The sequence below is a fragment of the Protopterus annectens genome, chromosome 16.part0 (genome assembly GCF_019279795.1).
Source record: "Protopterus annectens isolate FY-2018-M chromosome 16.part0, PAN1.0, whole genome shotgun sequence".
Lineage (NCBI taxonomy): Eukaryota > Metazoa > Chordata > Ceratodontiformes > Protopteridae > Protopterus > Protopterus annectens.
In genome coordinates this window covers 678,969,480-678,996,847 of record NC_056750.1, presented here as the reverse complement: position 1 = coordinate 678,996,847, position 27,368 = coordinate 678,969,480, and the positions used below count along the sequence as shown (strand labels likewise).

Here is a 27,368-nt window from a genome sequence, read left to right as displayed (position 1 = left end):
TTTAAGAAAAGTATTATGAGTTGACCACTTCAGGAAGTGATGCAATGAAATATAATTAATTTTGAACTTGTTATATATAAAATGTTGGGGATTTTTTGACTGCTTTGTGTCATTACTGAGAAAAAGAGAGTCATTTCTGAAGGTTTTTTTTTTTTTACTGATTTTAAGGTTACCTATCCATCACAATGATTTGTTTTTGTATATTTCTTCTCAGATACAGAGTGGAAAATGAAATGTGAATAACAGGATATGATAACTGCAAATATTGTATCATAATAATTCAATTAAAGATTTTGAAGTTCTCAAAAACAACCAAGAATATGTACAAGGGGTTCCACTTCTAACCATCGAAATTTCAAAGCATCGAAATTCTGATCGAGACCAGAACATCGAATTTTGAAACATCGAAGGTTACAAGTGTAACCACAAAAAAAAAAAAAAGAAAAAAGAAATGTTAACAATTATATGCCCCCTTGCACCCCCCTACTTTAATACTCCAACTCCGAGACTGCACTACAGTGGAGTAAAGGGAAATCTCACATTTAGCGCTATATGCAGAAGTGCTAAACGGGAGATTTTCTGTACCCTATCTGTAGTGCCATCACACAGATGGCACATAGACACAGGCAGTATGCAGTGCACCTTGGTGCCCTGAAAAAAACACATTCTCCCACCTACACACCTTTTTCTTCCCCTTCAAACCTTCGATGTTTTCATACTCGATGTTCTGGTCTCGATGATCTGAACTTCGATGTTTCAAGCGTTCGATGGTTTGAAGGGGAACCATACAAGGTGTTGTAATAATTACTTCATCCTTAATGCCAGTAAATGTAGCATCATGAGATTTAGCAAAAATGACAAATTATGATTATAAAATAAATAGTTAAACCACAAAAAGACCATAATTAAAGATCTGGTGGTGTTGGTGGGGCAATGTTAGAAAACACTTGAAATTCCTGTCTACTGTGTGCTTGTGTACACGTGTGTGTGTGCGTACCCATATTTCTATCAGTCAGAAAAGCATACTTTCCAGTTCTTCTAATTCTAAAGGGCATGCCTGTTTATTAGAAGGAGATTCTGGTACTTCATTGAAACTACCTGTTAATAAGCACAGTATGGCATTTTGTACCCTTAAGATAAGTCATATGAAGCAAACAAAAATTCATGATTTTTAACTAGAAAAATCATAAGACTGGCAATCCGAACTGTTCAGAAAGACTTCTGGAACTGTCGTTATATTCTTTTTCTTACAGGTTACTTAGTGGTGACCTTTTCATGGCTTATAATGCAATGTTTTATCCAGTTCCATTTGCAATTGCATGCACTGGGGCTCACTATTGGGGGAGCTAATACTGAATGGAGACTCAAATACCAAAATTAAATGTCAACATTAGTAAAAAAAAAAAAAAAAAAAAAAAAAAAGACAGATACCTTACACAATGCTTTCCAGGACTGTGGAATAAGCTTGCCCTTGAAATCAGATGACAGTCATTACCTTACTGCAGAAATCATCCTGACATATTTCTATTTATAAAAGACAACAGAAAGCACTTGAAAGCACCAACAAACACCAAACAAGTGCTACGAACCAAAGGAAACTGCAACCACGAGTCCACTTCAAATCTTTTAATAGCAGCTCCACGAACCATCCACATAAACGCAATTACACAGAGTAAATAGCCAGCGTTTTCATCCAAACACTTGGACTTCATCAGACAATATGTTCCCATTTAATTAATCTATTTATACTAAATTAATAACCCTCCAACCAATGTAAAACCCCCAAACACATTCAAAATGAACCTATGAACCAACGAGCCTCATTGAATATTAATGTTGAATTAAAACATAAACTATGAAATACATATGCATAACATTTAAAATGTCTAAATGCATTAAAAACCTATAACATTATAAATATATATAAAAACAGTACATAAATACATGAATTAAAATAATTACTATATTTCAACCCTTATAAAATAAAGTGCTTGTGCTTACTAGCATATTTAAACATAATGAAACATCTCCCTCTACTGTCAAGATTCAATATTGCACATAACATTCCAAAAGTACAATGAATACCAATTCCTTTATACAAAAATAAATTTAAAAACTAACTAACTAGTATTCATAAATACGTTGTACTTTGCTTGAATATAATTTCATAAATAAATAACATAAATCATACATCAAATCCTAACACTTACTGTATTATTTAAAAACTCCTAGATTTTATTGGCCCTTATTTTTAATAAGGATGATATACTCAAATAGTCATTTATCCCTGGTTTTTTACCAGCCTCCAGATACACCTGCCACCACAATTCCTTGCTCTCCAAAATCTCTTCCCAAATGCCACCTCTTCTATCCTTTTCCACCTGTTGTAACACAAAGAAATAAAATTTGCATCCTCTACAATCTTTACTATGCTTAAATAAAGCACTAGTCTCTTTCCCTTTTTGCATATCGTATACGTGTTCATATATTCTTTTCTTTAGTTCTCGTTCTGTTTTTCCCACGTAATATGAAGGACACTTATCACACATTGCCAAATACACCACCCCTTTTGTATCACAACTGTATTTACCTTTACTCTTTATTAGGATATTTCTACTATTTATAAATATCTCACTCTTATTACTGATATATGTACATTGATTACACCGTCCACATTTGTACGTTCCTACTTTCTTTCCCTCCAAATCATTCTTCCTATACTCCATATCCTTTTTGTTTTCTAACATATTTTTTATACTTCTTGAATTTCTAAAAATAATCTTTGGTTTGAAACAGTTAATTCCTTCTATATCCGTTAAAGCAGCAAATTTGTCCCATTCTTTACTTAAAATGTTTCTTATTCCCATGTTAAAACTGTTATATTCAATTATGAGATTTTTATGGTACTGATTATCCTCAGTCACCCTATCCTTACTTTCTTCTCTTATAGTTTTAAAATCCATTCTACCCATAATTGGTTTAAATCTGTCTGCCCTACCAATTTCCACTTCCCTTCTAATGTCATATACAAATTTCTCTGGGTATCCCCTTTCTATGAACATTTTTTGCAGAGTGTTACATTCAACCAAAAAGTCTTCATCCAGGGTAGTCATCCTTGATCCCCTAACAAACTGCCCTTTAACAATATTACGCTTGCAGTGTAGGGGATGCGCACTTTCATAATGCAAATAGGAATTGACATAAGTTTTTTTCCTATATACCCTGGATGAAAAAGACTTCGACATATTATTTTTAACCAATTCAATGTCTAAATATTGTAATACCTCATGGTTCATATTATATGTAAACTTAAGGAAGTTGGTAGTTTTACCAATATATTCTAGAAATTCATTGAATCTTCGTACCCCCCTATCCAAAAAATAACTATATCATCTAGGAATCTTTTGTACAGGATCCATTCCTTCCTAAACTCTGATTTTAATATGTATTCTTCTTCCCATTTGGACAAGACTATATTAGCAAATGTTGGTGCACATGCTGCACCCATGGACACCCCAGTCCTCTGTTGAAAATATTCTCCATCAAATAACAAAAAATTGTATTTTAGGACAGTGTCCATGAGTGCCACTGATAAAATTTTATCTTCTTGTGTCATAGTCTTGTCCAAGAATACACATTCCTCAAACCACTTCATTCCACTAATATGTGGTATGCAGGAGAAAAGATCCACTATATCTATAGTTATAAATATTAGGTCGGTACTGTAACATTCAGGTGTTAATTGTTTTAAAAATCCCATGAGTCTTTAAGTATTACTTTATTACTTGTCCAAATATGTTTCGTTGTGATATCTATATATTTTGCTAGGGGTTCTGTTTTGGACCCTCCTGCAGTAACTATAGGTCTTAAGGGTGGGTCCATCACATTTTTATGGACTTTCGGGATTCCGAACATAGTGGCCATCTTAGGTTTTGTAACTGTTAGAAACCTGTGTAATTCAGGTTTCAACACTTTTTCTAACACCAAATCATTCAGCATGTTGTCTATTCGAAAATATGCCACATTTACCTCATTTCTAGATACTACTGAATATTTAGTTTCATCTCTTAATATCGTATTCATCTTTCCCTCATAAATTATATTGTCCATAATGACGACACCCCCCCCCTCTTTATCAGGTTTCATTACTCTGATCGTGTCCTCATTAATTAATTCTGTTAATGCTTCTTTTTCATCTTTATTTAAGTTACTATCGCAAATTTTCCTATTATAATTTTTATGTACAGATCTAATACCTTCTTCCAGAATTCTTTCAAAATTTCGTAACTGAGGTAACAAAGGTGGATTAAAAGTAGATTTCTTTTTCAATTTATTACCTCTAATGTCACTAATGTAACCATTACTACTTGCCAGGACACTCAAATTTATTCTACGCATGAACAACTTGGTGTCCAGAATTGTGGTGGCGGTGTCTCCCTTTGAACTAGGAATAAATTTAAAACCTTTACTAAGTAATTTGAAATGGTTAACCTTAACCTCAAAATTACCGTAATTATAAATTGAAAAGTCCTTATATGTATGAGTAACCTTATTAACAACATTAATATCGCTTACTTCATTTCTATCTAAAATCAAACTGTTTGAAGAGAGGGTGTTAATCAATACCTCCCCCTCCCCCTTCTCCCCCCCCTCCTGTAAAAATTTTCCTTATAATTATGAGGCTTATATACTTCTTCTGTTTCCCTTACTAAGGGAGGAAACTCTTGGTCATAGGTAAAATTATCCTGAAAGTCTAAGTGACTAAAAATGGGTTTGTTCCACTTCCTATTATTAGCAAAATTATTCACATTCTTTTTAGACAAATTAGGTTCTGGATAGTTAGTTCCATTTTCATATTCATTAATGTCCCTATGTAGTTTTCCTATTTTACGTTGCATAACCACATTACATTTCTCGTCAATTTCTTGCCTAATATTATAATATTGTTGTTTCTCTTCCTTTATGCTAAATATTAGGTCGTTTTTAATAGCATCATCCAATTCATCAATGTCCTTAGTCAGGCTCTTAATACTTCTATCATTCTCTTCCATTATTAATTTAATGACATCTAAACCACATTGATTAAAAACCTTAAGCAAGTTTTTATGAAAAATAGAACCACTAATGACATTGTTTGGATATTTACAGATACGCAAACCTTTAGGAACAATTTCCTTTTTTAAGCATTCAGATAAATATGCATTTTCTATATGTAGCGTTTTAAATCTAGTCATAAGGCTTTTAAGCTTGTCAATTTTGACCACATAAGTCTCTCCTTCTTGTCTGTCCACACCAATGTGTGAATCAAAACCAAAGTCAATATTCTTGTTTAACCAGTCTCTAATACTGACATGGTTAGAACAAACAGTACCTTTGCTTAGATCCGTGCGAGCTGGTTTCTTCCGTTGAGCTCCTACAGCTGTTCCTCGACGCTCATCAGTCTCTACAATCCCTTCCGATTCCACCCCTAGGATGTTTGGAGTAAGTAAAGGATTGAAATTGGTTGCTGAACCCTCGGAAAAGTCGCCGGCGTCGTCATCATCTTCGCCCATAAGCTGCCTCTTCCGTTTACTTCGACCGTTATGCTGCCATACTTCCTCAAACTCAGGTCCACCGCAACCAACCTTAGATTGACTCCCTACCATCCTGTGGCAAAGGGGAGTGAGTAGATCTATGAGCTCGGTCAGCTGTCCAATCAGCTTCCTTGATTGGCCGAGCTCCTCCGAAGCTTCCGAACTCATTGCTATCCTTTTCTCTTCTTTTGAAAGTTTCCCTTAGCCCAAAGACCTCACGAACTAGATAAAAGACAACAGAAAGCACTTGAAAGCACCAACAAACACCAAACAAGTGCTACGAACCAAAGGAAACTGCAACCACGAGTCCACTTCAAATCTTTTAATAGCAGCTCCACGAACCATCCACATAAACGCAATTACACAGAGTAAATAGCCAGCGTTTTCATCCAAACACTTGGACTTCATCAGACAATATGTTCCCATTTAATTAATCTATTTATACTAAATTAATAACCCTCCAACCAATGTAAAACCCCCAAACACATTCAAAATGAACCTATGAACCAACGAGCCTCATTGAATATTAATGTTGAATTAAAACATAAACTATGAAATACATATGCATAACATTTAAAATGTCTAAATGCATTAAAAACCTATAACATTATAAATATATATAAAAACAGTACATAAATACATGAATTAAAATAATTACTATATTTCAACCCTTATAAAATAAAGTGCTTGTGCTTACTAGCATATTTAAACATAATGAAACATCTCCCTCTACTGTCAAGATTCAATATTGCACATAACATTCCAAAAGTACAATGAATACCAATTCCTTTATACAAAAATAAATTTAAAAACTAACTAACTAGTATTCATAAATACGTTGTACTTTGCTTGAATATAATTTCATAAATAAATAACATAAATCATACATCAAATCCTAACACTTACTGTATTATTTAAAAACTCCTAGATTTTATTGGCCCTTATTTTTAATAAGGATGATATACTCAAATAGTCATTTATCCCTGGTTTTTTACCAGCCTCCAGATACACCTGCCACCACAATTCCTTGCTCTCCAAAATCTCTTCCCAAATGCCACCTCTTCTATCCTTTTCCACCTGTTGTAACACAAAGAAATAAATTTGCATCCTCTACAATCTTTACTGTGCTTAAATAAAGCACTAGTCTCTTTCCCTTTTTATTTATAATATATTTCTATTTATATAGTTATATCAATATCTCTATATAAAATAGTAACAAGGTATGATTTTTGACTAAATTAGACATAGCATGTATATATAAACAAGTGTCTCAAAGGTGAGTAAATCATAAACTTTACAATCAAACCTGTGAACTTATAAACCATTTCCTTTACTCTACAGTATACTGTATTAAAATGATTGGTCAGTAGCTAGTTTGATCCAAAGTAATCCCCTTTTGTGAGCAAGAACCATTTCTGCTTGTCACTACATTTCCAATTCTTTCCCATGCCTCAATAATCTGTTGAGATACATTGTGAGGTGCCTTACAATACGTTTGATTTTTCTTAAAGATAAATCCCTGGAATATGTTATTCTCTGCAGTTCAGATCAACTGTATCCTGCAAACTCTCTCTATCTCTCTCTCTCTGGGCTTAACTCTTTAGTTATCCCCCCAGAAGGTCGCCACCTTGGTGCAGAGAAAATTGAAAGAAAGATGTCTCTCTAAAACTGGTCAGGATGGAAGGATGAGCTAATTTCCAGTGATAAGCCATCATCAGAGCTTTACAAAGACTGAGTGTAGTGGACCTAAACCTTCCTCCTGCCATTCTGGTATAATAACCTACAATGCCAGACTCACACATTACAATGTATACTATCTTCTAAACTTGTCTTTGACTGAAATGTGAGCACTCTTCATTAGGTCTTATCCGTCTTGTTCTAGTTCCTTGAGACTAACACCTGACCAACCACCAGGTAAAGCCTAAGTATGAAACTTGGCTGAACCCTTTTCCTGGTTGGGTGAAAATGCATTTAGCTGCTCTCTGCCATTCCCTATACCTGCCTACTTCAGCTTCTGGGCCAACTAATTAAATGTGGGTCAATCTACTTTAGAATCAATCCACCTGCTGCAATGACCTAGACATTATTTCAACAATTACCAAACCAGAGAACATTTTTGTTCTTGATTTTATTGAAAGCTGTTTCTATTTGTGATAAATGCTGTATTATAGTCTCAATTTCTCATATTTTAAAATTTTGCCAAGTCATTCAGGGAGTACACTGGGTATAGATATCATCATATCATAGATATCATTTTAAAATTTTGCTAAGTCATTCAGGGAGTATACTGGATATAGTTTTAGAGTATAGAGTAAGAAACTATCAATAACTTTCATCACTGCATTATACTTTTAGGTGTTAACTGGGCAGCCATTCACTGATTAAACAGCTGGGTTCAGAATATATGCTGTTTGGAGAGACAGAAACCAAGATGGCTGGTATAGCTTTGTTTATAAGAAATAGGCCACTCCTGAAACTATGCCCATCACTTTATATTAAACCTCTATAAAAGATAATAGAGCCAAATGCTGTTTTGTCTAGGATTCAACAATGGCATTTATATCATGATTTAGTAGATTGGCCTAGGCTATCAGAAAGACAAATTTGTTTTGTAAATACTCAGATTGAAAGGAAGTTGTATTTATGCATTTGGCTAACTTAAATTTTCTTTGACTGTGCCCAGGGTTTGTATAATTATCTCCTGCAAGGAAAGCATAAGAAAGGCCAGTACAAGAAAGTACTTTGGTTTATAAATATTAGTTAACATTTAGTAGTTCCTGAGAGACATGCCTAGGCAACTGATAAGGGTATGAGGAGAAAGAATGGGGGATGAAACAGTATTTTGTATGATGTTATACACAAACAGGGAGAAGAGTGCACTTGCAGGATTTGTGCAGTTGTGAGCTGCATATTATTCATAAGAGTGCTAAGAGACTTAGTCTGGCTTTGATGAATTAAAAGGGAGGTTTGGATGATGAATGATCAGAAAAACTGAGATCTGACACACTCACTATTCAAACAGCTGTCCTCATTAGGATACCTATCAGAAACCCATCATACCAGGAAAAAATTAGCACTATTTGCAGGGAGACAAGCTTTCTTGCACCCTTCCTACACGATCTTGATGCTCTATTACATATGTGCAGTGAAACAACCTTGATGCATGCAATATTTCAAAATTAAAAACATTGTTTTGTAGGGAGGTAGGCCTAGCTACATGACCATATGGGGGGACCGTACCCCCTATACCTCCTAATTATATACACTGAGTCTGAGATTGCTCAAAACTGGGGAAACAGCATATTCCACAACCACAAGAACTGTGTGCTCTTCCAAGCCCATTGACCATCTGTTTAGCTGAACTAATGTGATCAGCTTAACAGACGTCATACCAAAACACTTGACAAGTACTAGTGCACCCAAATATGTATTATACGCGAACATTTAAAAAAAATCCTCTCTCCACCCCCCACATCATCCACTAATTATATATACCAACTCCTAGATCGTACTGCCTTGAGGAAAATGGCAAATTTCCTGATCCTCACTGCACTAAGATCTCCATTCAAAAGCTTTGTGTTTTCAGAAATTTGATCACATCTCCTTGCTGATATGAATTTTGAGTTTCTGAAAACTCGATCAAGTGATAGGGATTCATCTTCATATAAGAAATCTGTCATACATGTCTGATGCCTGAATCATCACTACAAATATACCTAACTCTAAGCATTTATTTTTTTTAAATATTAAAGGGATGGCAACTAGATGCATGTGATATGATACTTATAGTACCATCTAAAAGCTTAGTCACTGAAACATCCAAAAGTTTAGTATTAACCGAGTTATATTTAGCTGCAAATCTACGTCCCATCTCATTTGAATAAACAATCTTAACTCTTTAATACTGCCAGCTCCAAATACCCATATGTCATCTAAGAAATGTCACCAAATAACAGTGTGTGAAAAAAAATTATTTTGAGAAAAATCATAAATGAATAATAGGTCAAAAAAAAGAAAATCCAAATCCACAGAGATGGGGGGCAAATGTTACACCCATCACCATACTACATGACTGTAAGAAACATTTTCCATCAAAATATCTAACACTCATTTCCAAAACCATGGAAATCAAATCTAACAAAAAAAAACATTTAAACTGCACAGGATACAAATCACTCATATCTAATCAATATCTCAAATTGTCAATTCTCTTAGAACGTGGTATAGCGGTATATAGACTGGGGTTGTTAGATACCTGTACATCTTCTATTAATGCCAAAAACTCAGTGGTATCATGTGACCTAGTCCTAACATGAATCAAGAGAAGTTTCAAATAAAAATTCCCAGATTTTTGAAATGGGCTCAGTAAGCATTTATGTACCAGAGAAATATCTCCATATAAATTTTTTTTATAAAATATTTTTTATTTATATGGTTGTGGAGGGATTTTTATTTATATTCCTGATGCATTTATAATTGCATTTACTAAGTGGCATTGTATATACATAGAAGCCACATTAACTATGTTATGAACTTTTATCATTCCAATAGAAAGGTTTATTTTTTGATACTAGGCATTTATTAATATCCATTTGACGTATCATGTAGTATAAATATTGCGTGTGTGTTTATGTATATCCTGCATTATGTCAGAGCTAAATTCTGTGGTAGACAAGCTGAGTTGGTCAAGGGCAGTCCCTCACAAATGGAAACTACATAAGGGGTCTTCCAAGATTTGATCCATTTAAGGGAGTTCCTCAAGCAAATCTGCCTCCTATTTGAACAATCAGCTGGCAAGATTCTGCTCCAGGAATCCATGTAAGTAGGCCTGGAAGACCAGATGCCTTTTCTATTCCTTAGAAATTAATGTTTCTCTATGTTTTCTACCCTATCTGCTAATATCCAGGGTACTTCTGAATATTCAAAAGGAATCCTCCAATATCATTGTGGTGCCTCTCTTCTGGCCCAGACAACTGTGCTTTTCCATTCTTTTGGAAATGGCTAGTGGCAATTATTATAAGCTTCCTCACAGACTGGATCTGTGCACACAAGGGTGTTTGATACACCCCAACATCAATCAATTTCAGTTGACTGCTTGGATAATAGAGTCTTAATTCCCTTTAGACACCTGTTTACCGAGGACATGTAGGCTGTACTAATAGAGACAAAAAAGTCTGCTGCTAGAAAATCATACATTAGCAAATGGATAAGGTTTCCTAGTTAGCTAGAGCAACATAACCAACACCCATTCAGGGCTAGTGTTTTTCTGGTTTTACAATATTTGTGTGAGTTACTATTCAACGGCCTTTCGTATTCCTCTTTCAGTTTTCATTTACTGGTGATTTCAACATGTCTGCTCATGGATCCTCCTCTTTCAATACATTCTCATGTCAAAATATTTTTGAAAGGGATTTTGCATAAGAGGTCTCCAAGAAAACTGGCAGTCCCTTCTCGGGATCTTACTTTTGTGTTAGAAAAGCTAACACTTGTTCCATTTGAACCAGCTAATAGGAATAACTTGAGCATCTTAACATGAAAAACAGCTTTACTGATTGCCATGATCTTCTAGAATCTGATTTGCAAGCTCTTGTAATAAGTCAACCCTACATTATTTGCCACAGAGACAGGGTTTCTTTGAGAACTAATCCTTCTTTTATACCTAAAGTGGTATAAGAATTTAAAGTCAAACTGTCCATCTTCCCATTTTTTGCAGAATCTAATACTAAGAGGAAAGGATACGCTATACCTTGGATGTCCACAAACAACTCAAGAATGATCTTGACAGAAGTAAATATTTCAGATCTTTGGAACAATTATTCACTTCCGATTTACGTACGAAGAAAGGACACGCTATGTTAAAGCAGACTATTTCCAAATGGTTTTCTAAGGCTAGTACTTTTTGTTATACTCGCTACAACAAAACTAATCTAGGCATGATCAAGGCCCACTCTACCAGGGCCTTGTCTTCATTTATGGCTTTTTGGAAAGGGTTGGATACTAGAAGTATTGTAGAAGCAGCAACTTGGTCCTCTGTATGTACTTTTACAAAGAACTATATGCTTGATTTCTTTGCAAGGACCATTCTCCAGGGGCTCCTGAACATTTGCTTTCACCATCCAAAATTTGTAAGCTGTAGTAATCTACCCATATAACTTAGGCTCCTGCAGCACTCATCAATATTAAGAACATAGTACAATTGTGTAAGTAAACTTACCATAACAGTAGACATTCAAATGATCACTGCTTCAGTACCTGCTCCCTCCATCCAACTCCCTTGTTTCTTGGTGTGTCTTTTATGCCAGGGTGTGGTCATTTATTTTTGTTCTTCCTTGCATTTTCCTTTCAGGATTCAGCTTCTCTCTATTATTGGCATGAAAGCTCTGAAGGGCTTGCCACGCAAATTTGTCTTTCAGTCAGCTTAGCTCAAGCTGGAAGACAGTTTGCAATCTGTGGAAGATGCCCTAAAGCTTTGGAAGCTGTCTGTCTGTTATATCCTTGGCAGAATACAACCCATATAGGTTAGGCTACTGCAGCAGTGATCATGGGAAAAGCTGCTGCTATTGTAAGTTTAATTACACAACTGGACTTTTCTTATGCTATTTGTTTTGTAGGTGTGCAGCGGGTCAATTATGGCTGGAACAGAGGATGCTTTGTTGGCCAGGAATACATCACTTCTCAGCAGCCTGCAGGAGACCAAGTAAAAGAACAATGCTTTGAGGTGGTCCATGTAGAACTTCTTTTTTTACACCATGTATTATTTTTTGTGAGGAACCTCAGCGGTCATTCCAGATGTTGCATATGCATTAGTAGTTTTGTGATTTAAGAGTTTTCTGCTTTAGCTGTTGTTTAATTTAATCATACCAGTACTTAATTGTGTTTTTATTTAATTATATACTGTATTTTAATACTTATGTTAACACAAACTGATTGGACGCAAATATTTAAAGTGAAACTTGCTTGCACAGTCTTGTGCCTACAGATTCTTATTTATCTATCCATTTATTTATTTCAGTTTTATAACTGAGTAAGTGGAGTGGTCAATAACTCCTTTTCAGCCCAAACCTGGGCACTATGATGCAAGACACAAACATAAAATTATACATAGACTAAAGAATACACAGAGTTATATATAGTACAATAACAAAATTGAGACAATATAATTGTATGTTATTTACAGTCATAACTATAAGTGATATTTACAGAATGTACAGTTAAGGTAGGCATTCAGCCAGTGGCCATTTGCTGTAAGTATATCTTTACAAGAAAGATGTGACTACAATATGAGCTACAAGGACTAGCCATTGATTGTCATTAAAGCAGGAGCATTTAGTGTCCTTCAGCAGCTGCTCTTTTAGTTTGTTTCTAAATAACTGCTGAAGTGCCTCTTGATGCCTCATTCCTGCTGGTAGTAGATTCTAAACAGCTGGACCTAGCCCAGAGATAGCTCTTTCTCCTGTAGAGTTTTTTTTTTTAATGAGATCTATTTAGGGCAATGATATATTCTTGGCCATATCTAACTGTGTAGTTAAGCTGCTTGAATTGTAATTTTATTTTCGGGGGGGGGGGGGCAGTGTCCCAGTTTTAAAATATTGTAAATTTGAGAGCCAAGTATAAATGTGGCACTATCATTTACAGGAAACAATTTACACCATTGTAGAAGCTGGCACTAATGAGGTTGGAATTCTGCAAGTAGAACCAATCCGCAGATTTTTACTTCACTTGAACACACTAATATTTTATTAAACTAATTTCTAATTTGAATATAATTCTTTGCACACATTTATTAATAGCTTAATGACAGTGTACTTATGTTATCTTTCTCCCTAAAAATACTTTTTACTGCATCTATCTCATTAATGCTTAGTCAACCTTTAAGCTTTTGTCCTGTTTGAGCTCTGAATTCTGCGGATTGTCCATTAAATGGTAAAGGTAGAACTAGATAGACTTCAGTTGAAAACATAATCACGTCCAACTTTATCTTTGAGAACTAATATTGTTTCATTTTTGGGGTGCCAACTACATTTTTTATTTCTGCTAGACTCCTTTTTAAAAATAATTTGCAATGGCCAGGTGCTCTTCTAAGACCGCATATCACTCACTTTTAAATTAAAGCAAAATAAGGGTTGACTCATAATTAATCCCAGCATTGCTTCTTAAAAAGCAGCCAAAAAAGTAAATTTTTAGTGCCTTCATGAGAGCCTTTTCGAACACTTGATTTGTGTCAGCCAAATTTATAGATTCCTGCTGTACCTGTGGTGTGACCTCCCCCCCCCCCACTCTACTTCATTCTGCACATCCCTTTTTACATTAAACCATAAGCAGACAACACTGCAGGGTATGACATGATGAGCCACATAAAACAAAAGCCATTTACAGATATGTTTCAGTTCTCCATCTATTAAGCTTGTGTTCTTCTTCTTCTTTCGGCTTATCCCAGTTAGGGGTCACCACAGCGGATCACCTGTCCCAAATTTAGTAAGTTCATAAAAGCCTAGGCTATACTGAAGGCATGCAATGGAGTTTGTTGCAATGACAGAAGCAGTTCATTGAAACAAAGAATGAAAGAAAAGAATAAAAAAAGAAAGATGTATTAAAGGAAGTCATAATCTAGTCATACTGAAGCCATAATAAAGGCAAGGTGAGAGGGGTGGATGTCCCAAGAACTAGGGGAAGATGGGAAGCTGGAATAGGGGTTAATGTGTTCAACTTAGACACAGGGTGCAAGGTTTTATTCTCACATGGGGTAATTGGCTGGCCTTGGAATGGCCCACAAGGACAGTTAGCCTGATAAAATATAACTCAATTAACTGGAGCTGCTCTGCATTTGGCATCCTTTGACAGATGTCCAGTGTGTTTCCGCTTGACTCCAAAGCTAACAACAAGAAATTATAAAGGGAGGTTGGCATAATGGTATATATATTTCCCTTACAGACACAAGGTGCAACATTTGATTCTCACATGGGTTAACTGGTTAGGCTTAAAATGACCCAGAAGGGCAGTTAGACTAGTACTAATCTATGAACCTATGAATCTATGTTAGGGTGGTGTGATCAGATTTTTTGTCAAGGTAGAGATCAAATCTCTCAGGTTACCTAGCTAAGACTAATGCCTTGGAGCTCGAGGGGTTGACCAGGGTGGGACAGGAATGAACAGCTGACTGTCAACCATCCAGGGGGATGGGGTTGGAGGAGCCATGATACAATTGCTCTGTCTAGGGAAAGGCCCAGTACTGCAACACTTGCATTAGTGATTATTGTGAGAGTGACCCCATCATGGAGTGTGTGCATGCACTCGAGCTGGAATTATGAGTGTGGAAAAACACAAACTTGCATATGGTCCTGTGTAGCATATAGTAACTACTGCAAAATGGATTCATAGCAATCAGATAAACTGCTAACTAAAATAAAAAATAAAGCTGAAAAAGTACAATAGCAATTTTCATAATATAAAAACAAAAAAATTGATGCATGGTCCCTGCACAGTCATACCCCCATATCACTAAATATACTACATCCCACATGATATCCTTGGGGGAAAGACAAACCTTCCCGAAATGCACAGGTCTGTAATCTTGCTGTTAAGATTGTCTGATCTTTGATTTAAATGGAACCCAATTAAACCTAATCATGTTTCAATTAATTAAAGCCACATTGCACTTGTACATCTTTTCTAGCCAAGGGCAGAATGGGGACTGTTAGATACATTCAAACATCTATACTAACTCCCTTTGAATGATGGTCAATGTAACTAAATCCTGCCTCTCTCTTCAGTGTCCCAGAACCTCAGAATTCAGGAAAGATGAATGGTCTTTTAGGGGACAGGAAATGGAAACCCATAAAAGCAGAAGGAAAGATGGGAGACCAAATGAAAATTCCTTGAGGTGGGTATGGATTGCAACCAGCTTCAAAATGTAAGCACATTTATCTTTTGAAGTGCTGCAGATCTTTCTGCATCTTTGAGGCTCTATTATAATCATCTGGAACAATTATAGGATCTATTGTAATCATGGTAGATGCAGTACACTGGTCTTCACAGTTGTGGGTGAATGCACTCATGACTACTGTTATGTCAAACTCAAACGACTTGCTGATAACTTTGCATTTAGGCTCTGCTCATACTTAACTTTTTTTTAAAGGCTGTACAAAATGTATTTTTATTTCATATTCTCATTTCTTAACCACAGATCAAGCATTGTACTTATTAAAGTCAGAACATGAAAAATGTTGTATTAGTACAATACTTACGCCTGCATGTAGGGACCAGCAAATCAATTGTTTTCATAGACAGATTGGGCCAGACAGAAGCAATCTCCTTTCGCAGCTCAGCATCACATTGATGTTGACTCACACCTCCTGTATGCATACAAAAAAAACAGTCAACTTTGTGCTTTAGTAGAATTCATCAGTTTTCACTACTTAAGACTTTCATGCAATCTCTGAAGGCTAATGATAACATTTATGCAAACACAATTCTACTGAGATTCTTCTTTGTCATCTTTTAGGGCTGGTTTAAAAGGCACTATCTCTAGTTTGGATTGTTCATTGTGTTTTACTTATTCACAGTAACTGTCATTAAAAAGGCTAGAAACATAAAAAATACAATAACTAAAAATATAAATCATGTAAGTTATTATCATTTTAAATGTAGCCATACTTAAGAAGGAACAGTCTTACACCACATTTCAAAAAGCCAATAAATCCAATGAAACTGCAAAATATTTTGTCTTCTTTCTTCTTTAATAAAAACATCAATAACTCCACACAATAAAAGATAAGTCAGATTCTCTAGCGCCTCGGCTTCCATAGCCTTTCCAGAGTACTGAATCATTTTAAGTTAACTTAACTTATCATTTTAAGTTAATGTACTTTACCACTATGTGATTGGGGTGTTGTATAATGATTAAGGTGTTTGACTCACAGATACAAGGTACAGTCTTTTATTCTCAACTTTGGGAGGGAAATTGTTTAGGCTTAAAATGGCCCATTAAGGCAGCTAGCCTAGTCATTATTTACGAATCTGTGTGCCTGCTTCCTGTAAATATGAACATAGCTTCTCTTTCTACTTGCTCTCTATGGTCTTACGACATTTACAAGTCTCAGCTCCTCAGTATCCTTGGACTCCTGTCTCTTTACCATTACTTATCTCTTGCCTTGTCTTCTAAACATGTGTTATTCCTCCTAATAAAACTTCCAAGGCCAAACTAACTGCTTACTCTTTTCTTGCTATTCCATGTACTCTAATTTTCAGTTTGTATCATGTATACCTCAACATAGTATAAAGTTTGCACATAGTATCTGCTTTATTTGTGACTAATTTGCACTACTGTTGTCCCACTGTTGGTTGTAACTGTTACATTTTTGTTGCTACTATTTTCTTGAGGTTGAGCTTTTTCCTCCACTCTGCATAACTCTACAGCCACCTACCCAGAGCCCCATGTCCATCAGCAGGTCTACCAGTCAACTTCTAACCCCCTGAAGTTCTCCAATACAGGGGTGTGACAGGTGCAGCTCATAAGGGTATCCTGGGGGTCTGGCAGTCCACATCCACTTGGGGGGGGTTCATTCTTGATCCCCCTCCCTTCAGAGTGTTAGAGGTAACATCTGAGGGGCGGGTGGGTGTGCAATGGGGATGTACAGCATATTGCCCTGCCTACGCAGTGGCTCAGTTCAAAACTTAGCCCAAAGAAAGAGGAAAACACTGACCATAGTGGGCCATATTAGTGGCTTCTGTACTGAAAGAATGCTGCAACAAAGAACTGAAAGCATTATCAGAAAATACTGATCCCAAGGATATTGCCAATATCCTGGCAGATCGATTTAGTGCCAACTTCACTCCCCCCTCACCCCCTAAAGGGCCCATCTTAGTACCAAAAGATTGCCAAATTCCGGTAATCAAAGCCACAGAGGTAGAAACCGCACTCTCCAAAGCTAAGAATACAGCATCCATGGGACCTGATGACATCCCGGGCTGTGTACTACATGAACTACAAAATGAACTGGCACCTCACCTAAGTGTTATGTTTAATCATAGCCTCACCTTAGGCTTCTTACCCACTGAGTGGCGCACAGCTACAGTTATCCCACTCCACAAGGGGGGATCCACCTTGGATCCCGGTAACTACAGTCCCATCAGTCTGACGAGCCTGATCTGCAATGGCATGGAATGCATTATCATGGAACTTATAAACAAAGACATTGGCAACCTTCAAACACTGGACCCCACCCAGTTTGGGTTTGTGAAGAGCCGATCTTGTCTCCTGAACCTGATTAACTTCTTCGAATCAGTCTCCAGAGCTGTGGACGAGGGTAAGGCGGTCCACACAGCCTATCTGGACCTCCCCAAGGCCTTCAATAACATCCCCCACTCTGGAATTATAGATAAACTTACTAAGCTGGGCATAAATCCCTTTGTCACTTGATGAATTGCCAACTGGCTTAATGACAGAACCTAGACTGTAAAAGTAGCCGACTCCAAATTCAGCTCCAGACAAGTGACAAGTGGAGTACCTCAGGGTTCAGTCCTGGGACCACTCTTTTTTGGCATCTACTTCTCTGAAGTACAGACCAACACTAAGGTACTCTGGCTAACAAAGTTCGCAGATGACTACAAACTGGGAACCATTATTGAATCCCCAAATTATGTGGATATTCTACAAAAGGGCCTTACATTAACAGATGCCTGGTGCCAGAGCCATGGGCTCAAGCTTAATGTCAAGAAATGTATAGTTATCCCCTTTGGAAAAAACATGTACCCATGAATTAGCACATAGGTGGCAGTACACTAAACATCAAAAGTGTGATGAGAGACTTAGGGACACAGGTGGACAGTGGTCTCACCTTCGATAACCACATCGCCACAACAGTCAGGAAATTCTTCTATGTGGCACACCTCATCACTAAGGGCTTTTCATCCAGAAAAAAGGAGGTCATTGTCCCACTGTACTCATCCCTCATTAGACCCATTATAGAGTATAATGCTCCATTTGGTATGTACCTCACAAGACATCTGCAACAGCTGGAAAGGCCATATAAATACCTCACTAAAAGAATCACAGGCCTAAAGCAGATGCCATATGCTGACCATCTAATAAAGCTCCAGCTATACTCTGTGGCATATCGTCTACTCAGAGACGATATCTGCTTAACATACAAGGCCATGTCAAACCCTGAGCTGTTGGACATGCTCCACAAAGAAATCCCAATCCCTCAGAGCCACACACTCCAGGGATCTAAACCTTGTCATCACAATGAACAAAACATGCTGGAGATATAGGTTCCTGACACAGAGACTCCCCATACTCTGGAATAAACTGCCCATACATGTCAAGCAGAGCACCTCCTTGGCCCTCTACAAAAGCAACCTTGATGATTGGATGGGAGATAGGAAATTGACCCTGAGGATCATGTCAGTCAGCTAGATGGGTCCAGGGAAGTAAATATTGTGGGAAGAAATATCCAGAGAATTGTTATGGCTAGGCTTGTATAGGCCCTAGGGCCGATAGCCTAGTACCAACCTATGAACCTATAAAACATACACACGTCTAAGAGACTACCAATGACTAATGAGAAAACAATTGAGAGTTGCAGGAGATCCTTGAATTCTGTCAAGCATGAGCAGTAAAAAGGCTTTAAAGCACTGTGGGCCCACTTGTACAATAACTGATATAAGAACTTGAGAGAAAAAGTTAACATGCTGGGACATGCAGATAGAGTTGTAATTTGAAAAAAAAAAAAAACACTTGGAAAAGGCCCTGTGAATGATCCTCTGTGGGGTTTACAAGCAAAATCTCTGCTGAGGAAGATGTAATTCTGGCTTGGAGGGATTCCCCAACAATGGTGTCTAATGAGGGCCACCAATGAATAGCAAATTTAAGCATGTAGGTTTGATAAGAGACCAGTGAACTGGGATTAAATAGAGTCACCAGCACTGCTAGTGCTGAAATTCAAGGCAAGAGGGGCATGCTGTCCCAAAGGAGACAAAAGAAAGCCTAATATTTCACTATCTCACTTTTGTACAAGCATGGCAGAAAGGAAAGGGCCTCTATAAAGATATTTTCTGTACTGCAGAGTAATTAGGAACATCCTAGCTCCATAATCAAGAACAAACTTCACCCCTTAACTAAACCAGTCCTTATAAGGGTCTGAATAGCCTCTTCATTCAATCCTATAGCACCTTTTTGTATACTTGTAGCTACCAACTATAGCGCCTTACAGCATCCAGACCTTTTTGAGGTATAGCCTCTTAGTGACTTATTAGCTGCTAATAGGCAGTATTAGAAAGGGCAAGGGCTTATTAACAAATTTACCCTAAGACTGTTAATCTATGATGTCCTAAAGTAGAGAAATTTACCACAGTGTGCCACATATTATTAATATTTTCATATTTTGTTCAAGTTTTCATAACTGAAAGACTTGCATGCTATTGAGGGGTATATTGTGAAATACCGTGATGGGAGACTGGGAAATTCATTGCCAATGCCATTTATATAACATTATACAGGAGCTATTACTAGGTGTTTGCTAGTAATTATGAAAATAAGCAAAATTTTGATATGCACTCAATAGTTCAAAAACCAAGTGACTTACAAACTACTGCATAGCATCAGGTGAAATTTTAGATGCTGTTGAAAACAACTCATTGATATTTGCTCTGCAAGATGCCCATTTTGAGAGCTATTCAGTGTTATTTATTTTGCTAAATGTACAATTAAGCATATGTTTTCATGTTTCTGTAAGTATCTCAACAAACATACACAGAGGGTAATTTCTTGCTGTGATGTGCAAGCTCATGTCTTGTCAACAAAAATATTCTAATAATATATATCCAGATTGTACAGTTTTCTAATATTTGGCAATTTGTGATAGTTTAGCAAGAATTATATTTCTGCATTATAATATATTATAGTATTTTTGGAAAGACGGTGAATGCACTGGTTATTATATCTGTACATAATTATTTCTTATAACATTCCTATTTGTATAATTTTAACAGCTGTTACTGTTCACAAAATATTTACATTTGTTTTTTTTAATGCTTTTTAAGTTGATTTTTCAGAAAATACAAGTATATGTGTAGGCTGCTTGAGGTTTGACATTTTACACCACAAAGGTGTTAATGAGTTAAATCTCTAGTACGAAGACAATGAGAAAACAGCAAAATTCCCAAATATTTGTAATAAATAGAATTCCAGGTTAAAGAAGAGTGAGGTTTAAATGAATGGGAAAGAACAAAATTGCCAAAAAGCAAAATGGACTTGGTCGTAATTAAACCTGTAATCTGAAATCTCATGACACCTTGTAAATTCCTCCCAAACAAATGGGATGGCCACAGCAGATTCGCACAATAAAGTAATAAGAGCATGTGCAAAAAACCTAATTTATCCTTTATCCCATCATCTTGGGTTCATAGTTAATACTTGGCTAATTGCCCTGATGAGCAATTTTAAGCCTAGCCAATTACCCCATGTGAGAATCAAACCCTGCACTTTGTATCTGTAAGATAAGAACATTAACCATGATTCCAACCTCTCACCCATCTCTGACAGGCAATAATCTCCTTTGAGGAGATACCCAGAGGTTCAATATCAAATATAAAAAGAAGTGCAGCATACCTCTCAACTGTCCAGATTTTTGCAGAATATCCAGATTTTTGCCTCATGATAAGTCTATTTCTCATAAAATTGTGGTTTTCTGGCAAATCACTGAGGATTAAAGTCAGAAAATAATTGCAGACATTTCACTTTCAGATTTCATATCCTTCAGAAAATTTGTGATAATGCAAAATCTGTTATTCTATCAAATTTCTAAGTTTGTAAGAGCAATATTTAAAAAGTGTCTCTATTTTTGGGCCTTTGTTCCCCATTATTTGTGCTCTGTCCAGATTTCTTGCTTTAAGAGGTTGAGAGGTATGACGTGGAGTCAGGGGACAGCACTGCCACACCACTTTCATAGTGAGAAACGATCATAAAAAGCTAGCATCTAAGTCTTATAGCAGCTATGAATCTTGTGTAGATTATCTGAAGAAAGCAGATCAGGTTAAAAAAATATTAAGACTCTAAAAAGGTAAGGCCACTGGACCAAATCAACGGTATTCTTAAGGATCTCTGATTAAAATAGACAAAGGAGCGGAGAGATTCCTTTGCCCCACCCCCCACAGTCAATGTGACTATATACATTTTTTCCCCAGTATATTAGTTTTTAACAAAACCTATTAAATATGAGTGCATAACACTTGGCAATATTCGTTTCAGTGTGGCTGCCGAAGTACATATGAATAATTCATAGCCCATATTAAGTAAAGAAATTAACATGGTGCTAAGGTAATTCAGGGAGGTCAGAATATGCACTGTGTAACACTTAATAATAATATGGACTTCGGTGATAGGGAAGGACCATGTGCTTCTCCCTACTTTTCTCACTTCTTTGTCTATAGAATATGCTGCAGTTCATTAACTTGCTGCTGCTTTTATTTATTTATTTATTCTTTTAGTGCATTCTCACCACCCATTATAAACATCGACTTATTATGTCCCGTGTCACTCTTTTTGAGCCTTCTATATTGATTAGGGATACTGATCCAAAAATTTGCTACATATTCTGTTGACTAATATTTTCAGGCACATCCCCTAGAACTGCAGACCTTGTATCTTTTAATCGTTTACTCTTACTCTTATGTACTACTTTTGTTGAAAACTGATATCCACTCAATTTAAAGTATTCCATTAGGAAACATCAGAACTTTAGTCATCTCCACCCACTTTCTGTCTTCAAGACTATATGTAAACAACTCTACTAGTCTCACAACACATGGGTACTGCTACAGAAAAGCTAGCATTTCTTCTGGCCTCTGCTAAGCTCCATTCATTATCTCTTTTTACTTACACATCTGAGGTCTTCAGAGTTGCAATTAATACTCCAGATATCCTCTGGCAAGCTGTATGTGTGGGGCAATAATGGTTTATTTTCTACTGGAGATGCTTCTTTCTGTGCTTTCAGTCATACTACCAGCCTTCTCTGTAGTTCTGCTACACACCGAGCTTACATTTTGGTCACCTAATGGCAGTAGTCCAGTTTTTTCCATTTGTTCCTGTTAACTCTATTTGTATACTTCCTCCATGGATTTCTGTTTTCCCAAATGCATTTTTGCACTGAATCATTCAGTTGCCACATTTTATGCAATTAATTCTGTCCAGTCTCTGTTCATCTTTTCTATAATTCCTTGTGTAACAAACCTTTTGTATATATTCGGAGACTTGAAAGTCATCATTAATTCTTCCTAATGTAATACCCCTGCTGACAATTAAATAATTTTAGGCAGCTCTAATGTTATGAAATAGACGTTCATAGGGGTGTACTAGGATAATGGCCCTGGAGCCTTTACAAGCCTAGCCCATAGATGTGCCCTGGCATTGTACCGCCCAATGTTAGTTCCCAGTGCCTCTATCAATTAGAGCCACTGGAGTGATTCCCAGGGTGAACTTTCTATTTCCCATCCATTCATCAAGATTTCTCTTGAAGAGGGCCAGTGAGGTGCTCTGCTTGGCATACATGGGAAGTGTATTCCAGAGCATGGTTAGTCTCTGGGTTATGAACCTGTCCCTCCAGCATGTTCTGTTGATTGTGGAAATGAGGTTGAGGTCTCTAGACATGTGGTGTGGAGGGATTGGGATTTCTTTAGATGTAGCATTTCTAACACAGCTAAGTCAGGCATGGTTTGTAAGTCAAGCAGCAATCACCTCTTAGCAGACGATATGAGACAGAGAATAGCTAGAGTTTTTTGAGTCTGTCCATGCAGGACATGTGTTTAAGTCCTAGGATCCTCTTCGTGAGGTACTTTTGTGGCCTCTCCAGCTGTTGCAAGTGTCTAGTGAGGCACATGCCAAATGGGGCATTATACTCTATTATTGGTCTAATGAGGGAAGAGTAGAGAGAAATGACGACCTCTTTCTTCCTGGATGCAAAACCCTTGGTAATGAGATGTGCCACACAGAAGGACTTTCTGACCACAGTGGCAATGTGGTGAAGGAGTGGTTGATGTCAACCTGTGCCCCCAGATCTCTTATAATGCCTTCAGTGTTCTGTGGGCTCCCATTGATATGGTAATTAGTGTGAACTAAGTTTTTCCCAAAGGGGATGATGACGCATTTTTTGGCATTAAGCTTAAGGCCATGGTTTTAACACCAGTCATTGGGCTCAGTGAGGCCTTTCTGTAGGATATCTGCATCACTTGGGGAGTTAATAATGGCTGCCAGCTTGCAGTCATCTATGAACTTGGTCAGCCAGAGTCCCTCCATGTTGGCCTAGACTTCTGAGAAGCAGATGCCAAACATGAGAGGACCCAGGACCAATCCCTGTGGGACTCCACTCGTGACTGGTCAGCAGTCTGACTTGGAGTCCGCTACTTTCACACTGTGAGTTCTATCTGTGAGCCAATTTGCAACCCACATAATGACACAGGGGTTGATGCCTAGTTTGCTGAGTTTATCAATAATTCCTGAGTGAGGAATGGTATCAAAGGCCTTGGCCAGATCGAGGTAGGTATGAACTGCCTTACTGTCATTCACAGCTCTGGTGACTGACTCAAAGAAATCAGCCAGGTTTAGCAGGCATGATCTACCTTTCACAAAACCAAATTACATGGGATCTAGAGTTTGGAGATTCCCTGTATCCTTGTTAATTAGGTCCATGATGATGCACTCCATAGCCTTACATATCAGACTCATCAGGCTAATGGGGCAATAATTTCCAGGGTCTGTAGTTGCTCCTCCTTTATGGAGAGGGATGACTGTAACAGTATACCATTCGGTAGGGACAAAGCCTAAGGTGAGGCTGTGCGTGAACAGGACACACAGATGTGGTGCCAGTTCACTTTGTAATTCATGTAGAACACAGCCAGGGATATTGTTGGGTCCCATGGACGCTGTATTCTTGGCCAGGGACAATGCAGCTTTAACCTGTGCTGCAGTAATGTTGGGTGCCTGACATTCTTCTGGTATTGAGATTAGTCCTTTGGGGGGGGGGGGGGGGTAAAGTTGGCACGGAATCTGTTGGCCAATATGTTGGCAATATATGTTGGCTCAGTATAGGAGGTACCGTTATGCAGTAACTCAGAACAAATCTGGGTATTGCCTTGGAGATTCTTGTTATAATTATAGAAGGCTTTGTGGTTGTTTTTAGTGTCTGCCACAATTCTGCCTTCATAGCTGGCTTTGGAGGTTTTGATGAGGGATCTCAACTTTTTTTTGAGGCTAATAAGGGAATTTTTCCAGTCTTGAGACTTCACCTTTTTTTTGCAATAGTTTCTTCCTTCTCTTGCAGAGTTTATTAATGACAGGGGGCCACCAAATTGGCTTCCTTTTTTTGGAGGAGACTGTCTTGGTTCTGTTGGGTATGGCTAGTTCCATGCATTTATGTACGTGTTCGGACACTGCATTGGTGTATAATTCAGCAGTCATGCATCTATTTTCCATTGACGGGTGCCGTGAAGTTAGCCACCACTGTTTTTTGGAGTCCAAAGTCAGATTTGGAGAAGTTTTTCATGGAGGATACCTTTGCGGGTGGGTGAGATGTGGATTTCCATGGTGATTAGTTTGTGGTCGGATCTAACCAGGGAGGAACTGACTACTGGTGTAGAGCAATGGTTGCCCATGTTAGTAATAACCAGGTCAAGGATGTTGCTTCCTCTAGTGGGGGTAAGAATGAGCTGATCCAGGGCATTGGAATTGATGAATTCCAGGAACCGTTGGGTCAGGGCATTGGTGCATGAGTAGTTTTCCCAGTTGATGGAGGGGTAGTTGAAGTCACCTAGTATGAGAGTGTTGGGCTGGATGTTAATAGTTTCCAAGGTGCTTAGGAATGTGGAGTGAGAGTCTTGGGACATGGTTGGGGACCTGTAGCAGGCTATGACCTGATTTGCAGTCTTATGCAATGTTAGTTGTACTTGGAGTATCTCAGATACGTTATGCTGGGCTACTAGTCTGGAGTTGTGCATATCCTTTATGAATATGGAGACACTACCGCCTTTGGAGCTTCGTCCATGTTCTGGGGCCAAAAGCTGTTAGAGTGGTAATTTGGTCTTAGGAACACCGCCTAAAAAGGCACTACAGGGTGGCAAGAGCCTTAGCCAGTACCCGGAAACCCAGGGGTGACAGATGCAGGCCATCTCTGGCAAAGCATCGAGGTCTGTCAATCATGTCATCCCAAGCAGACAGATACTGGATCCCCTTAGAATAACACCAGAAACTTAGCCAATTGTTGGAGTCAATCATTTTCTGTTTGTACTGTGGTATAATTCTTGGAGACAGTAAGATGCTGCTCAGGGCAAGGGTCATACCTGCCTGGGCCACATAATCTGAGAGATCCACCATGTCTCTTTTCATGTAGTCCAGGGAGGTGCATCTCAGGTCATTCACACCCACATGGACAATGACAGAGTCATGCTTGTACTTGTTGTGGAGTGACCTGAGTACGCATGTTGTGTGTCAGATTCTGGCACCTGATAGACAGTTGACTGTTACTTTCTCTTTATTCAGTCTAGTTAGTGGGACATCAGTGTGCCTCATGATTTGAGTCACCTTTGATTATTGCATTGGGCAAGCTGTTTTGCCTTAGGGCGCTTAGGTTGAGGGGCACACTGTGTAGGTCAGCTATGTGTCTTGTGGTTTGTGCTGTACTGTGGTGGTTGGGTGCGTTTCTGCCTGACAACCTCAGATGACGTGGCTGAGGCATGCTTAGAAATGGAAAAGTAACAGCTGTCTAAGAAATTACTATCTCTTAATACTTATTCAAGGTTATTCCAATGTAATTACATGACATTCTGACTGGAAATAGCACTTGCCATTTGGTATCTGGCAAAGGAAATCCTAATATGTAGTTTTGCACAAATTATACTGAACTGACACAGAAGAATGGGATAATGCACATGGATAACCTAACAGAGTGTCATAGACATATTAAGTGAGTATGGGATGAAAGATCCAAAGATCTCATTTCACTTTGTTGATATGTGATTGGGAGAAATGACATTGTAAATCAAAGGAAAAGACGGACACAGTGCTGAACACACTGATGATTTACAATATGGTAAGCTACTACTGCCAAGTATTTTTGCTGAGACCATATTATAGGTTCATAGGTGTGTACTAGGCTATAGGTGTATACTAGGCTAATGACCACATGGACCTTTTTAAGCCTAGCCAATCATCCCAAATCTCTGACAAGTTCTAGTAATGTCGATGAGCATAATCGGGGGCTTGGGAGATGAAACATTACAGGCTGCTTGTGTCCATTACAGATATGGGTGCCAAACCAGGGATGAATTTCCTGTTCCCCATCCAACTGTCCAAGTTACACTTGAATTAAGTTAGGTAGGAACTCTGCTTCACATGGATGAGGAGCCTGTTCCAGAGACAGGGTAGTATCTAAGATACATAGCTGTTTCTCCAGCAGGTCCTATTTATATCTTAGCAAGGTTCAAGTGTTTAGAATGGGTAATTCTGGTACTGTTTGTTTAGCGAAGATGCAAGACATCCATCAGGGTGAGGTCTGACAATGCCCTGTATGCCAGGCGTAGCCTGTAGGAGACAGAATACAGATACAAGGCTTTGAGGTGGTCTGCATAGGACATGTTACTTGTATCCTGTATTTTTTACTGAGGAATCTCTGTGGACATTCCAGTTATTGGATGTGCCTGGTTAGGCACATAAAGGGGACAATGTAGTCAATGATAGGTCTGATATATGCTGAATACAGTGGAACAATGAACTTATTGGACCATGATGCCATACCTCTGTTTATA

At 37.8% G+C, this 27,368-nt stretch overlaps 1 protein-coding gene across 1 annotated transcript in view; it reads right to left on the bottom strand.

Moving 5' to 3' along the window:
• The window catches only part of CACNA1B (calcium voltage-gated channel subunit alpha1 B), a 3,578,581-nt gene that overhangs the window by 427,142 nt on the left and 3,124,071 nt on the right, over nucleotides 1-27,368 (bottom strand). Inside the window, exon 42 of the mRNA XM_044058770.1 lies at nucleotides 15,818-15,925. Coding sequence (XP_043914705.1) covers nucleotides 15,818-15,925 — 108 coding nt within the window. The remainder of the gene's footprint in view (nucleotides 1-15,817; nucleotides 15,926-27,368) is intronic.